This window comes from Lontra canadensis, unplaced genomic scaffold (assembly GCF_010015895.1).
Source record: "Lontra canadensis isolate GAN:19392208 unplaced genomic scaffold, GSC_riverotter_1.0 scaffold62, whole genome shotgun sequence".
In the NCBI taxonomy this organism is placed as follows: domain Eukaryota; kingdom Metazoa; phylum Chordata; class Mammalia; order Carnivora; family Mustelidae; genus Lontra; species Lontra canadensis.
In genome coordinates, this window is record NW_022631056.1 from 9,836,027 (window position 1) to 9,852,226 (window position 16,200).

The 16,200-nt window shown below is 37.6% G+C and overlaps 1 protein-coding gene across 10 annotated transcripts in view; it reads right to left on the reverse strand.

Annotated features, from left to right (window-relative positions):
- Positions 1-16,200, reverse strand: part of ROBO1 (roundabout guidance receptor 1) — a 1,159,067-nt gene that overhangs the window by 6,502 nt on the left and 1,136,365 nt on the right. For all 10 annotated transcript variants that reach the window (XM_032878064.1, XM_032878059.1, XM_032878058.1 and 7 more), the window contains 3 exons: positions 12,525-12,931; positions 9,341-9,493; positions 2,246-2,554 (listed from right to left, as the gene is read on the reverse strand). In XM_032878064.1, the coding sequence (XP_032733955.1) occupies positions 2,246-2,554; positions 9,341-9,493; positions 12,525-12,931 (869 nt within the window). The remainder of the gene's footprint in view (positions 1-2,245; positions 2,555-9,340; positions 9,494-12,524; positions 12,932-16,200) is intronic.

Sequence of the window (16,200 nt, forward strand, 5' to 3'; positions counted from 1 at the left end):
ATGGGTTAAAAGTTCAGAGCCAGATCACCTTTTGCTTAACTGATAAAAAGTAGGCTCAGTTTTTCAAACGTTGGATTGTGGTGGTAACACCAAGTACTTTGGTGTCACATAGTAGAGGCTTTTGCCTGGAAGGTACTTTTACTTATCACTTTACTGCTGAGTACAGGCCTAGATTAGGAGTTCAGGCTTCCTGTCACAGAACAGAGTGAAACTGACTCCCATTTTGAAGAAAGTTACTAATGACCAAGGGCTCAGAATAAACATAACAAGATATTTATGTCTAATCTTACCATAGTATTGAAGTCCCCCTAAAGGCTTCTAGATTCCTTTCCGTAATACTCTTTTCAGACTCTTTCATCAATCCTCCCCTTTTCTGTATTTCTTTCTCCTAAATGGTTTCTTCTCCTTCGTCTCTGATAATCCCATCTTAAAGCATTCCCACAAACTCTGTCTTCCTGGCAAACTCTTTTTCCAATCTCTCCTCTTCCCAACCTTCTGAAAAGAGCTCATCACCTCCCTTCCACAATTTCCATTTACTTTACAACCCCCTACAGTCTGGCTTCTATTCTGACTACAATACTAAAAACAATTCTTTTAAATGCCACCCACAAATAACATATTGCAAAATTCTCATGTGTTCTTTCCCCCAGCCCCCTCCTCCTGTTGACACCCAGTTTTTACTTCTGGGTGGCATTTTAGACTTCCTTCTTAAAATTTCCTTCTCCATTCTTTCTAGGATATTATTTTCTCTGGCTTGGAGATCTAAATTATTTAAACCTCTTGGTAGATCCATCTCAACTTCCATTGTAGAAAGTCATTCTTGGGCCTAACCTTTGAATATAATCACTGCTGATTATTGGGGTACTGGGATTGGCTCACATGTTCTCAGAAGAGGAGTGCACAAGTGACTTCATATTAGCAGCTTGAAGCCAGTCATCTTGGAAGTAACTACCCAATAGAAGTGAGTAAATGGCTATAAATTAGGGTTTTGCTTTGCTTTGCTCCCAGAGAATTGATTGTTCCACAATAACGAGTGTATCAAGCTGAAAATTTAGCCTCTGTAATTCATACAATTGTGTTGCTATTTCTAAAACCCACTCTCTACTCACAACCTTTCTCCTGATCTTTAAACTTAGCTCTCTAAAGTCTTATTGATTTTCTCCATATCTGTGCTCTTATCAGCATCTTAATCCATTAAAAAGTAAAATTTTTTCCCTCAGACATTTTTTCTGTTTTGTTTTGTTTTGCTTTTCTTCCTACATTGGTTAGTACAATTAGGTTCCACTGGCCAACAGGGCCATCTAATGAACATTTGAGTAACTTCCTCTTTATTCCATAATTTCATTCTATTTTTTTACTTTCAATTAGTCACCACTGGTTCTATCACCAAAATGTCAATGTAAGCTGTTCTCTCCATTTTCTACAGAACTATTTGAATTCAGTGTTTTCATAGTTTATACCTAGATATTTTACAATGATCTGATACCTTCATCTACCCAAGTCCAATATCTCTTCCTTCACTATAGAGGGCTGCCAGTTATTTTTCTAAAAATCTGATTCTGTCATTTTTTTTTTTTTAAGATTTTATTTATTTGACAGACAGAGATCACAAGTAGGCAGAGAGGCAGGCAGAGAGAGAGAGGAGGAAGCAGGCTCCCCGCTGAGCAGAGAGCCCGATGCGGGGCTCGATCCCAGGACCCTGGGATCATGACCTGAGCCCAAGGCAGAGGCTTTAACCCACTGAGCCACCCAGGTGCCCCTGATTCTGTCATTTCTTGTTCAAAATTCTTTACTGGCTCACCACTGCTTATATGATAAATCCCACACTCTAGATCATATTCCCAGCCTTCCCAGTCTGGCCCAATTACCTTTCTAGTTTTACCTTTCACTATTTGTGTCTGGTGGAACTAGAAATCAATATTCGCCAAACATGTGCTTTTACACTCACATTTTTTTTTTTTCTCCAACAACTTCCTTTACCTGCTATCCCTTTTTCTGTTTAACCTGTTGGAATCATGCTTTTCTTTAAAACCCAACTCAACCAGCACCTGTCCAAGGGACTCTTATATAATGTTATATATTTAATTTAATTATATTAAAACTATTTGAGTACCTGCTTGTCTTCTCCATTAGAGAGTCAAATTCTAAATCTTATCCCTTTTCCTATGGCCTAAGAGAACCTAAAAGTACAACTTGCAAACATATGTTCAATCTGTATTTATTTGCTATTTGAATAAATCAGTACCTTGGATGAGGTGAGTCTTTGCTGGTGGAAGGTCTCGTTTTGTGGCCTTGTTCGCTCGTCCTTTCCCATCATTTTGCTGTTCCTGTGCTTCTCTGATATCACCTGGATTGGTTCTCATATCAGCAACTTGTCTTCCATCCAAGACTTCTCGCCCCTTGTAACTGCCCACTTTTCTATCTGACGATCTGTCTGTTCTTGGTTCTATAGAAGGGAGTTTTGGCACCATTACAGGTCGCACCTCCAGCTGTGCCTTGGATTGGACAGTGGGTGACTTTATAGCAGGTGGTGGCACTGGAGGAGGTGGAAGATCTAGAAAGAAATATTGAAAATACTATAGAAGTCTGCCGCTTATAAAACTGCTAAACATTAGTATTAGCATTGGAGTCACATTCGGTTGTGAGATAAGGTATCATAAATGAACTGGAACAATTGAAGACAACCAAGGAACAAGAAGATCAACAATTTCAATGTATTCTCATTGTCATATGGCAGAAAAATATTCAATCATAGAGCTGGGACTTAAAGACTTAAAGATTATCTATTCTTGGGATAGATAATATGGACATGTATGCTATCACTTCCTCTCCCCCAACCATGACAGACCTTCTTAATTGATTTCAGGATAATGTTGCTGGTCCCAAATGCATACCGCTATTCTCCAGGCAACCACTTCAAATTGATTGAGGTTGGCACTTGAGTTGAGACCTGTTTGCCACCCTTAATCTAGCCTAAATCCCTTCTTGTTCTATAAGAAGGGAAACTCAAACGCATAGACCTTCAGTTATTTTTTGATCTCAAGTCTAGATATGATCAGAATAAGGACCAATGCCCTTAGATTCCTAATTTCTGGCTCAGTGTTCTTTATACTATTTCATTCTATTTTGTGTTCACAATCTACTATCCATTGATGGGGTCTCCTCACTCTGTATCTGCACCCAGAGGTTTCAAACCAGATAATCTCTGGTAGAGATATAAGTGAATGTCACCTATCTATCTTCCATTATACATTACATATATATGTTAATGCATATATGTCACATACATATATACATATAACTAGACATTATATATAATTCAACTTCTTACAGACATACTTAAGGATAAAAGTAGGTAAAAGTTCAATAACTTGATAGTTAAAAAATTTATTTTTTTATTTTTTTAAATTATTTTTTAAAAAACTTTTTATTTATTTATTTATTTATTTATTTATTTGACAGACAGAGATCACAACTAGGCAGAGAGGCAGGCAGAGAGAGAGGAGGAAGCAGGCTCCCCACGGAGCAGAGAACCCGATGCAGGGCTCGATCCCAGGACCCTGGGATCATGACCTGAGCCGAAGCCAGAGGCTTTAACCCACTGAGCCACCCAGGCACCCAAAAAATTTATTTTTTTAAGGTGTGCTACCCTTGGCTGCTATGTACATTCCAGGAAGCAGAAATAGATATCCTAATGGTAGTTGGTAACTTAGTAGAAGAATATGAAAAGATTTTAGTTTTAGGTTTTTGTCTTTACTTTGGAGGATGAATTAAAAGGAAAGGCTTGCATCCAGGAGGGCAAGAGGTTATTGTTGTACCTCAGATGAGTAATGATAGGGGACGGAACTGTATTTGTGGCTGTTCAGATGAGACATATTTAATAAATATTAAGGAAGAAAAATCAGTATTATTGAATGATCAGTGGAACACAGGAGAGGAAAGAAAGGAAAGGTTCTAAGATGACTTTTAAGACTTTTGCTCTAGGGGCATTGGGTGTGGTGCATAAACAATGAATCTTGGAACACTGAAAAAATAAAATTAAATTAAAAAAAAGAATTTTGCTATAGTTGACTAGGTGGATGAGAGAAACTTCACTGAAGATAAGGAAGGAGGGGTTGGGAAAGAGATGGATGGCCTATAGAGGGGGGGTAGGAGCTCAATTTTAGAAAAGTAAATAGAAGGCGCCTTTGAAGTACCTAGATAGAGATGTCTAATAGGTTTTTGTACATAAAATCTGAGTTTCAAGAGAGGCCAAGTCCAGAGATACCAAGATTTGGGAATTACCAGCACGGTTTTTTCAGCCATGACTTCAAAATGGTAATTTTCATATGTGGAGAGCTATACTTAGGACTCCATTATTAAAATTGGTCCTAATTTTACTTACATATTTTTGTTGTTCATTCTCATGGATCATCATGTTCTAGTTTCATATAAATAGCCTCTAAACATTACCCAAAAGGCTGACTAAAGTAGAGAGAATGGCATTAATTTTCTCCTCATTTTACAAAATCAGAAATTTTTTTGCCTTACAACATATATTACCATTGTCATTGTGCCTGGTTTTCCTCTTTACTACTTTAATGGATTAAAAAAAATACTTTAAAAAAAAAGGGGTAGTATCATGTGAGTTGAGAGTCCTTCCTCATCTGCTACTTGTTTACTAAAAATAACCAAAAAGAGATAGTTAAAAACCAGACTATACTAAGTGGCATAAAGCCAAGTGACCCAAGGCAGAGCAGTTCTAAGTTCAGACTGAGCCTGGGACTGGCAATGAAAGGAGAAAAATCTAATTCAGAACATATCTGGCAGCAGACGGAGTGAGTGCCTATAGGCTCATTTCCGCACTATCTCCTTGCCATAGACCTCACCCCCAAATTGCAAACACAGATTATCAAGCAGGCAGAAAGTAAGTGCCACTATCAACAAATCATAAAATGTCTGGGTTCACCAGATTACCGAAGCTGATGATTACCACTATTATAAGAGCGCACAAAATCTTGGGAATATGTGACTCTCGAGACAAAATCTATTTCCCGATCTCTATAACCCAGGTAGAAAGTGAGAAGAGAACCCAGGAGCAATTTTAAGAGTTCTAACTTCCTAAATGTAATTGCTTCTGTATCTGGTTGATGATGAGAGGCAAATGCTTGTAGGTTTTATTTCTCATACAAACAGGTTACCAAATAAAAAATTTTAGGTATTATAAAATAATTACTGAGTCAAAGCAGGGATTATTATAGCATGAACAATTCTGTATTTCACATGGTGATAAATAGTATTTTTACCCTGGACATACCAACAATAGCTCAAATTGGATTCAGCAAATAAGTTCACGGGCCTGTTTTACATACATATATGTAGAGACACTTTGTATAATCCTATAAACGTCATTTTTATACAATGCTTTCCAAATACTGGTATAACGTATATAAAGTAAAATGTCAGAGCACATGCATGCAGACAGTTCTGTCGGCACTAACTCACTATGGAGATCCAGCACTCTATTTACTTAGCTGCTCCAAGTCCCAAGACCTTGTAATTAATGATAAATCAAGTCAAAATAACATCATTCCAGAGAGGGTGGTGAATTTATAATTTATGAAAAGTAGGGCTGGAGAAATAATGTAGATTTGGTTTTTAAATCAAGTATGTAAATGCATCGAAAGGGTTGAAAAGAGGGGGTGGGGAGAATCTATTAGAAGGTCCTAGAAATGCACTTATGCTTGGCTTTAACTTGCTAAGACTCTGACTCATAAATATTCATATATTTTAATCCTACCCTTCGTCCGGGTTCAACTTGTAAGCGACAAATATGAGATAAATAAACAGATTCTTCCTGTCATAGGACTCTGCTGCACACTGTACTCCCTGGGTCTCTCTGAGGCCTACGATTTACCCACAGAGTAAGGTATGGCTCACAGGGCCACGGGAACTCTGTCCCCTCAAAATTCAGATGTTAAAGTCCTAACCCTTTGTACCTCAGAATGACGTGGTATTTGGTTATAGGGTTGTTGTTGTTGTTGTTGTTTTCAAGATTTTATTTATTTATTTGACAGAGATCACAAGTGGGCGAAGAGGCAGGCAGAGATGTGGGGGAAGCTGGCTCCTTGCTGAGCAGAGAGCCTGATGTGGGGCTTGATCCCAGGGCCCTGAGATCTTGACCTGAGCCGAAGGCAGGGGCTTTAACCCACCCAGGCGCCCCTGGATATAGGGTTTAAAGAGGTAATTAAGGTAAAGTGAGTCCTTGGGATGGGCCTTAATCCAATCTACTGGGTTTCCTTATATGAAGAAGTGATTAGGACACGCACAGAGATGGAAGCAAGATGGAGTGAATACACAAGGAGACCACCACCATCTACAAGCCAAGGAGAGAGGCCTCAGAAGGAACCAACCCTGCCAACACCTTGATCTTGGGATTCTAGCCTCCAGCTTTCATGAGAAGATAAATTTGTCATTTAAGCCACCTAGTCTGTAGCGCTGTATGATGAAAATGAACATAGAAATGATTATCGAAAATGAATATAGTTCAGACTGACAAGAATCACCACAACTACTCTTCATCGGGTCAGACATGACCACTCTTTAGCCTTCTTTATACTGTTTACAAAAGTTCTATGACACAACTACAGAAGTCGAACAAAATTTACGAAGTAAAGACATTACAAACACAAGACTGATATATTCTGAGATTAGTTCGGAAAGGAAGTCTATTGATAATCGAACTCATCCATTGTAGTTAACAATTTAATCATTAAAAATCAAAATTTAAGAAAAAAGCCCTCCATGTCTTACTACTATGCTTAATTCACATTTTAACAGTTGGAAGCTCTTCAAATTCTTTCTTCTCCCCTCTTCTTTCTTTTCTTAATAAATTGTAAATTGTGTCTGCCACCGAGTTTCTTCGTGAAATGGCCTATCACTTTTTTTAAAAAAATGCAATATAGTGTTTTGAGAAAATGATTTCTGAGAAAATGAGCCAGTGTTCTCGTGTCGTAACCACTGCTATCAAGAGCGTGCATTTCTCTTATCTGATGCATGAAGTAGTATTTGCATTTACTTGATTTTATTTCATCAATATGCATTTGCCGAGTATGTATAAAATAACACATATTTTGGTATTTTTTCTTTATCAACTCAGAAAATGTCCAGAATTAAACTCAAGGCTTTTTAGTACAATAAACATAACTAAAAGACAGATGGTTATCAAAATGTGAAAGGAAGTTAGAGCTAAAGTTTTAAAAATAACTTGAATCATATCTCCATTTTGTCTATTTCTACGACTTCAAGAAAATAATTAGTGGCTTCCACATTACTTTATATCCTATGATAACTCTGCATAATCCCTTTTGTGAAATAAACAATGAAAAATCCAAATAATATTTCAAGTTAACTTTTTGGCTTTACCGATTTGAATACATTTCTCTGATATTTCTAAAATTAATGTTAAAAAAACAACCTCGGTGTTTCATCTTTCTGTTTCATGGTTACCCTGCAGGGATTAGTTAGAGTTTATATTTAATTGATAATTACATTGAGAAAAGGACTGCAGAATGTGGTACAATAAATAGAGGTCACCATTTTCAAGCATAGCACAATTTATAACCGTGATACCATCTCCTTTAACTTGGCATGTGTACATTATTTAAAGCATTTTGAAAAAACACCCCTCAATGCTAGAAGTCCCTCAAACAAATATATATAAGAGCTGGAAATGGCTACACAAAGCTTTAGGCCAGATTTTCTCCCTTCCATATTCAACCTAGATGTTCTTACATCCAGGTTTGCTATTTGACCCGTCTTTCAGTGAGCAGCACTCTTCCAGATAATAAAAACTGATAGGACAGCCATAAAACTTGTAAAATGCCATTACAGGGGTCCTATAAATGTAAAACTGCCGATAGAGTTTGGGGATTTACACCTAGTGTTTGTCCCTTCACAGAGGCAAACATGCACAAAGCCACTGTAATAACCCTTCAAAATCAGATAATATTCTGACAGCTCAGTTTCACTGACAAAAGAGTCCTGGGCAGAAGCCAGGAGGCCCAGGTGCGCCGTGTCATGCCAGTATTTAATGTAGTCTAATATCAGATAGATGCGAGTGAGAGAAAATACTCTGAATAAAGTACAGATAATAGCATGGACAGCCACTCATTGCAAAATTACTTGTGCTCATCATGCTGGGAGCTTTGTATTAAATTTTTCTGTCAAGTGGCAGGAATCACAGGGAGAAGTGCCTCAGAAAACCCTCCTCGTAACCTTGGATAAGGATCTATAATATTAAGCTTTCATATGATAATGGCAAATGATGCCCTTTTTGAAAAATTGCTGACTGGTAATGAAAGTCCTAATCAGATTGTGGACGGAGAGGACCAGAAGGTGGGGGGACAGTGGTCGGTGACACCCTTCTTCTCCTACCCTGTTAGCAAATTTAGCAAACTTGACAAAATGGGTGAGTTCTGAGAGAATTTATCTTATGTGAATTTCCAACAAAGCCCTTGGGGTTGTTTATAAAACGAGAAGGTGGCGGTTTAATAAATGCTGGGCCACCTGAGGCACTTTCATTAAAGGCTTTCTCTAGACAACATTACACGTTTGCATTATTCTCCGGGGCTCCCTTGAGAATACAAAGCGTTACCTCCTCAGTGAGCGTCGATATCATGTGAAGGCATGAAGGAAGATGATTCGATTTGCCTTTTGGTGCACAAAATAACGCTAACACCCCCAGAGTTAGAATTAATATTCAGATGAGTTTATTGTCTTCTATTTGAATGCAAAATTCTAAAAGGAAGCCAAAAACCAGGATGGTTTGGAAGATTTCTCAGGGAATGTGAGGAAAGTTAATTCTCTATCATTACTTCAACTACAATGATGTCTGTTCGCAACAACAAAATAACTTTTTTTTTTTTAAGATTTTATTTTTATTTATTTGACAGACAAGAGATCACAAGCAGAAGAGAGGCAGGCAGAGAGAGAGGTAGAAGCAGGCTCCCTGCTGAGCAGAGAGCCCGATGTGGGGCTCGATCCCAGGATCCTGGGATCATAACCCGAGCCGAAGGCAGAGGCTTTAACCCACTGAGCCACCCAGGTGCCCCCAAAATAACCTTTTAAAGATAATAAAAATATGCACTCTTCTTAGCTTCTTAAAGAACCCTCTTATTAGAAGGACTGAAGATGCTTGACAAGATATGAAAGTCGATCACTGCTATTAAGTTATAGGAGGCTTACTGTTAATGAATTTTTAATGTAATTCCTAATGCCAGTGGATGCATTTTCTAGTCCTAGAGAGCCAGGGTAAACAAGCAAGATTCATAGATGTTTTCATGTGTTTCAATGGACTTACCATCTGTGTAGGCTTCTCTGCGCAGATGTCCTGGCTGGTGTTTTTGCTTCTTGGCGGGTCTGGCCTTCTGCATTACAGCGGCACTCATGTTGCTGTCTGTAGAAACAGGACTTGTGGGTCGAGGGCACTGGGATGCATGAAAATGTCGGCGGCCTGAGTAAAAAAAAAAAAAAAATAATAAATCAGAGCCAAACTCATCAATGTATTTTAATTATAACATTAAATAAGAAAAAGAAAATATTAGGACTAGAAGCATCCCTAATTTCCTAAAAATAGCTTTAAATAAACTATTCTAGCCAATACTAGGATTTTTGTCATTCTGCCAAACCCATCCACTGGGGGCAGGGGGGAAACACTGAAAAATTTTTCCAGCTTTTTTTTTCTTTTCAACCGTAGTACTTTAATTCCGTTAAAGTTCTTGACACCACTTATTAAAGAAAACCACCCCGATTACTTTTTTAAAAAATTTTATTTTATTTATTTGACACAGAGAGAAAGAGAGCACAAGCAGGGGGAGCAGCAGGCAGAGGGAGAAGCAGGCTCCCGGATGAGCTAGGAGCTGCATGTGGAACTCTATCTCAGGACCTTGAGATCATGACTTGACCTGAAGGCAGATACACAACTGACTGAGCCACCGGGGCACCCAAACATCCCAATTACTTTTGCAACTAACTTCACTAAAGTGTTATTAGTAAACAAAAATATTAATTAGATTTTTGCACAGTATATTCAATGCACATTATTTTCTCAAGGGAATCACCAAAGTCCTTAAGAAATTCATGTTCTAAGAGTGAACAGTACTAGACACATCCCTTATGTTAATTAAGTATATTTTTATGTGAGTCTTTGAAGGCAGACACCTAATATCAATACATTCAGAGGTATATCCTCTTCGGGAGGCCTGAAATTAAAGCTAGCTCACATATTTAGACCTGTCCAAAGTTACTTAGATGCCTTTTCTTTCACTAGATGTTTGCCTGTTGCTTCTGGATAAAGCGACCCCTCCAGAAAATGCTACATTTCTTGGTGGTAGCAGAGGCAGTTTTGGTTTTTTCATTTTGGAGGGACAATATTTGCAGGTACAAGTGATAACTGAATTAGACACAGTGCATCTCAGAGCCTCCCCCATTTTCTGTCTGTCTTACAGAGATGTGATACCACGATGGCACAAAATATTTATTCCATCACAGCAAAGGAAATCTTGGCCCTACTTGACTTTCATTATTCTGCTTTTTAGAAATTCCAGACACACAGAGCTGGAACTTTTTGTTGTACTGTAAGAAACTTCAAACAGACCTACACAGCACATCTTTTGGCTAGAGACAGGAGAAGCTACATATAGTGGAATCAACATACGTAAAAATGTTAACTGACTCATATTAAATAATATTCATTAACCCGGCCAAGTGAGAAGCAATTTGATTGGATTATTCATTCATATTAACCTCAAGGCATATGATTAGCACACCCTTTCTTGAGAATAACATTTTAAGAGGCAGAGGCCAATGCATGTTTAGTTCATTATAATTATGAGCCCAACGAAAACCGGAAGTGCCGCTAAATTACAATACGGTAAAATATTAAACCAAACTCTCCTAGCTATGATGGAGACTGTTACAATTAAAGTTACATATCCATGAAAAGAGAGGATTAGGGCTGAGACTGAGCACATTACTCATTCTATTGTGTTAAGCCATCTACTGTTCGGAGACCCTGAGGCATCCAGTCATTTACAGATGAATTTTTAACATTATTTCTATGTTTTGTTGATTTAATGAACTGAAACACACCTTAATGTAATCTGAAGCAGTAGTTTGAGATGCTTAATTTCACTTTATTTTTTTTAAGATTAAAAAATAAGTAGAAATAAAAGCTATGTATGCACACAGTTACATGTTATTTATTGAGAAAGATAGGTAGTTTTGGGTAGTTATTTTATTACATTCAGTAGGGACTGAGGGCAAAAAAAGGAATTTGGCTGAATTTCATAAAATATTGGTGTGGCCGAAATAAATACATATTTTACAATAATAGATTGAGGAGTACTAAATTTCTTCTTTCCTATAACACGCTCTTGATAAAAAAAACACATAGAAACAGTCTTATTTTCTCAGAATACATTCTACAAAGGATAAAAAATAATGACCAATCCAGTGTCTGAAAAGAATAGGGAAACTACCAATGAGATAGCTCCTAAACTAAGAAAAATAAAACAACAAATTAAGATAGTAAATTACTGATGTGTTGTGATAGTCTTTTATTTCTCAGAAATGTATGCCTTGCTGGCCAGAGTATTTTACTCTACCATTTGTATGTTTTTATATACACAATGTGTATATGAATGTATACTATGTATATATTCCAGCCTACAGAAGTAAATGTCATGTGATAAATCTTTGACTTTAATTTATTTCCTTTTTCATACTATTTATTCTCCAAACAAGGTTGGGAATAGGTAATCAGTAAAAATGGGTTCAAACATAAGAACAGATAGATGATTATTGTAAACAGGGTACTGGCAATGAAAACGGAAAATGGAAAAAAAATACATAAGCAGTTGGAATAACTGCTCTCCGAATTGCTAGATTAAAAATGTTTGCTTTAAATATGAAACATCTATGCTTGAGAATGTATGCATATCACACACATCCTTCTATCTTACCAATTAAATTAATATTCTCATGGAGAGAGCATGAAGAGAATGGGGTTAAGGAGAAATAGCCCATTTTCAATGGTTGAGTGCTCCCCTGATATTTATTTATTTCTCCTAGGGAATTTCTAATTAAATAGAAAGAGACTTATCACAATGAATTTTATTTTGGTTACTTTCTACACCTCAGAAAAGCTGTAACACAAACCTCATCTGACTAGAGGCACACCTAAAGAAATTGTACACATATCTGCTATGACTTTCATAAAAACAAGGACTTCCCAGGGAGCCTCCCTCACATTATATAGGATTTATTAAATTAAAATAAGCTCAAAGATTTAAAAAGCCTTGTCCAAATAAACAGAATAACCAAGCTGTGTCATATGATTGGATCTTGAGTTTCCTCAGGCAGCAAATAAAAGACAGTAAGAATAGCTACATTTCACACTGGACACAGATCCTAGGCAATAATCATCAACTGACATGGACCCATCGACTCTTCTTTTCCAGCTTGGTGACAAGCCCAGAACTTACCAGAAGCATCCTGCATTTGACGACGTGCCACTTTCAGACCAGCATACTCCGCGGCTGCTGCCACTGCCTGGGCAAAATCGGCATCGGTGAAGAAGGAGCCATCGGAAGAACTCACGCTGGAACGTCCACTGGAAATGTTGTCCTCCTCTGAGGCTGAGCCCCAGCCATTGATCATGGACCCAGTGACAGAGCTCTCAAGGTCCCCCACACTGGAGGCAGGGGTCTGCTCAAGGCCACGTAACAAAAGCCGTCTGCTCTGCATCTTGGCGACTTCCATGTCTGCTTCATCTTCTTCCTCTTCTGGCGCATCCGTATCCATATCTGAGACAAGAGGTCCTGAAATGTAGCCGTAGGTATGTGGTGGGGAAATCGGTCGTGGTGGTGGAGGGGGGCTCACTGGCTGCCGTCTGCAGGAAGATGGAAAACACACGTTTGGCTCAGCTCATATTGGGGACATACACAAAATACATTAACCAAGAGATTCACAAGTACACTGATTTGACCGTTGCTTCTGTGGAGCTCATTTAACCAAGCTGGGCTTCCTCTCAATTCAAGTTTAACAGAAGTATCTTCAGCTACCTATAAGTCTTCTTAATGCTTCATGATTTGGATTATATTCAATTAAGAAAGGAAAAGTAATACATACCTTGGAAACATATGTCTATGCATTTGTCTTAAAGTTTATTGAATAATAACCATAGATTATTATTACCAAAGATAACAGACATCAGTTCTGGAACAGATGCTCTATAAACATGTTTCTTCCCCTTTATTTCATTTCCACCCTTACCATTCCAAGCAAATGGACTCATTCATAGTGACTTTAGAGAGTAGAATTCCATAGGATGAAACAATTATATATTCAGCATATGACACAGATTCCTGTAAATTTTATTCCATTAAAATAAAAGTCTATGGAAGCCAGGAGCATTGTTTTTCTCTGAATTATTCACCAAATGTAATAAGCTACTTTTACACCTATCATTTTTATCATTATTCCACCTTTCTGTTAAATAAAATGCTCAAAGGTATTTTTCCTGATACCTTGAAATTAATTAAGGACCAAGGCTGAGGACAATGTGAGCGGTATTCTACAAGGTGAGCTCACAGTTACCAATAACTACTTTCAGTCATCTCTTCAGAGATCCAGAGAATGATACTGGCTAACAGCAGTCCTTCTACTACCATCCAACATTGTGACCCACAGTGAGGGTAAGATGACTGAGAAGATAGTGTTTTGACCTCAGTGTAAAGAATGGATAGTGGAAAGAAGTTATTCCCAAGGGGGCAGAATGCCAAGAGATTAACTCCTAATTTAGGAAAGTGCCTGACAGAAAGGAAGATATACAGTGATTTCCAGTTAAGGGACTGCTTAGTCAGTGACCTGCTCAACAGTCTCAGTGTTCTCTAAGCAAGATTAAAGAGATGATACAAGGGGGATTGCCATTTGGAAGAGTCATAAAAACACCTCTTCAAATTCTGTGCCTTTAAGAGGTAAGGAGAATAGATTCCACACGAGTGTGCCAAGCTGAGCATGAGCACTAGATGGTAGTTAGATCAGGTTCTAGCGTCATCTGGCCACCTCTATGGTTTATACCACCTTTATGGTAGTTAGATCAGGTTCTAGCATCATCTGGCCACCTCCTCTGGCTAGGAAAGATGCCACAGACTTGTAATCCACCCAGGAATGTGGCTAAATTGTTCAAGGACTACAAATGCCTAGAGACGCCGCTCAGAATAGAGTCCTCCATCAGTGAGTAACTTGGTTCCAGCCCATCTCTCTCACCAACCTTATCATACTCAGAGAGCGAGACAAGACAGAATAGTCCCTGGGGCTGACCAAGGAGAAGACTGGTTTCTCATCTAGTTTGCCATGCCCTCACACTTAGGAGAAAAGGGAGGAGGACAATAGAGGTTAAAAGCAGAGACTACCATCTTACTCCATGCTGCCATAGCCACAGACAGGGACAGTCTGCAAAAGACATCCACAAGTGCATGATTATGGTTTTATAATAAACAGAACTGGAATTTAAGAGACAATTAAAAGGAAAAAAAGATTCAAACCAAAAAACAGACTCTTAACTATAGAGAACAAATGGAATCAATAGGGAGGTGGGGGAGGATAGATGATGGGGAAGGAAAGAGGCCACTTGCTGTGATGAGCACCAGGTGACGTATGGAAGTGTTGAGTCACTATTCTGAACACCTGAAACTAATATCACACAGTATGTTAACTATATTGGAATTAAAATTTAAAAAAAAATTAATAGGATTGAACCTCAAGTTAAAAGAAAGCCTCCAAACCGAGCCATGGAGGATCTGGTCAAAATCTAACAAAGGGATCTACTATGGAGAAGAATAGGGAAGTTCAGTATAGCAATATGGCTTTGAGGGTGAGATGCCAGTGGCTCAAAGAAAAGTTTTGTGCTTTTTAATTCAATGAATTGAGACACTTCAATAAGTACATTTTGTTACCACAAATGGAAAGCATTAAAAATACATTATTATTAAGAATACTACAATTAACTAATTTATTGAGCATCTAATTTGTGACTAAGTATATTTTACAATGTGAACTCATTTGATTCTTGCAAAAGCTTTCCAAGGTACTGCTTTTATTATCATTCTACAGATGAAGACATCAAAATTCAGAGAAATTAAGGACCTTGCCAAAGTTCCCACAACAAGTAGGTATCAAATGTAGACTTTAATCTCACATTTCATTTCCCAGGTCATAACCTTTCTTCTAGGAATGGTGTTATTACACACGCACACACACACACACACACACACATATACATATGTATAATACGTACTATAATAATTTATAAATAAATACATACATATACACACAGACAGTTCTTTAACATAATGTACTATTTTTTATATTAAACATGGGTGTTTTCTAATGCATCTGTGTGTGGCAATAAATGAAATATGAAGAATATGCCAAAGCTGAAGTTATTTAAGATGGGTAATTGTTATTTAAAATGGGTAATTGTTTCAACATGGAGTGTGTTATACACATAGGAGGAAAACCTTTGTTTAATTTGAGTTGCAATAAAATACCATATTTAAAAGTCAATTTATGATCTTTGTCAGCATGCCCATCCAAAATACCACAAGAAACTTATTTTTTTAAAGACATGTAAGACTTTCTAGCATAAAGGGGAGTATTCTGACCATCAATACAGGGATGTAGAACAGCCAACTTGACTATGAAAGGAAGCCAGCATTGTTGTATTTGGATACTTTACATTCTGTAGAGCAAAAACATCTTCATGTTCAAAAAGGGCTGGCTTTTAACTACTATCACCCTGTGCAAATGCTGGGGAAAGAGAGAAAAATTTATTCAAACCATCTGTAAATAAGGCAAGCCCAAGAAATGTGTGATAAACATGTACAGTTTGAAATATGTAATATATTCTATTTGAAAACAAAAACCTATTTCAAGAAGCTGCACTCAAGTGGGACTTGCCACAAATGAACCTCAACCCTCTAGATTTTTCTCCCTGAGGGGTTCCAACATCTTCTGAAATAATGTACAAGTATATGACTGCAAATCACAACACTCTAGGCTCCTGCAAAAATGATGTCTTCATAAACATGTTTGAGAGAAGGCAGGAACAATGCCATTAATTTATGAAAGCAGATATTTATATAGTTCACCACATAC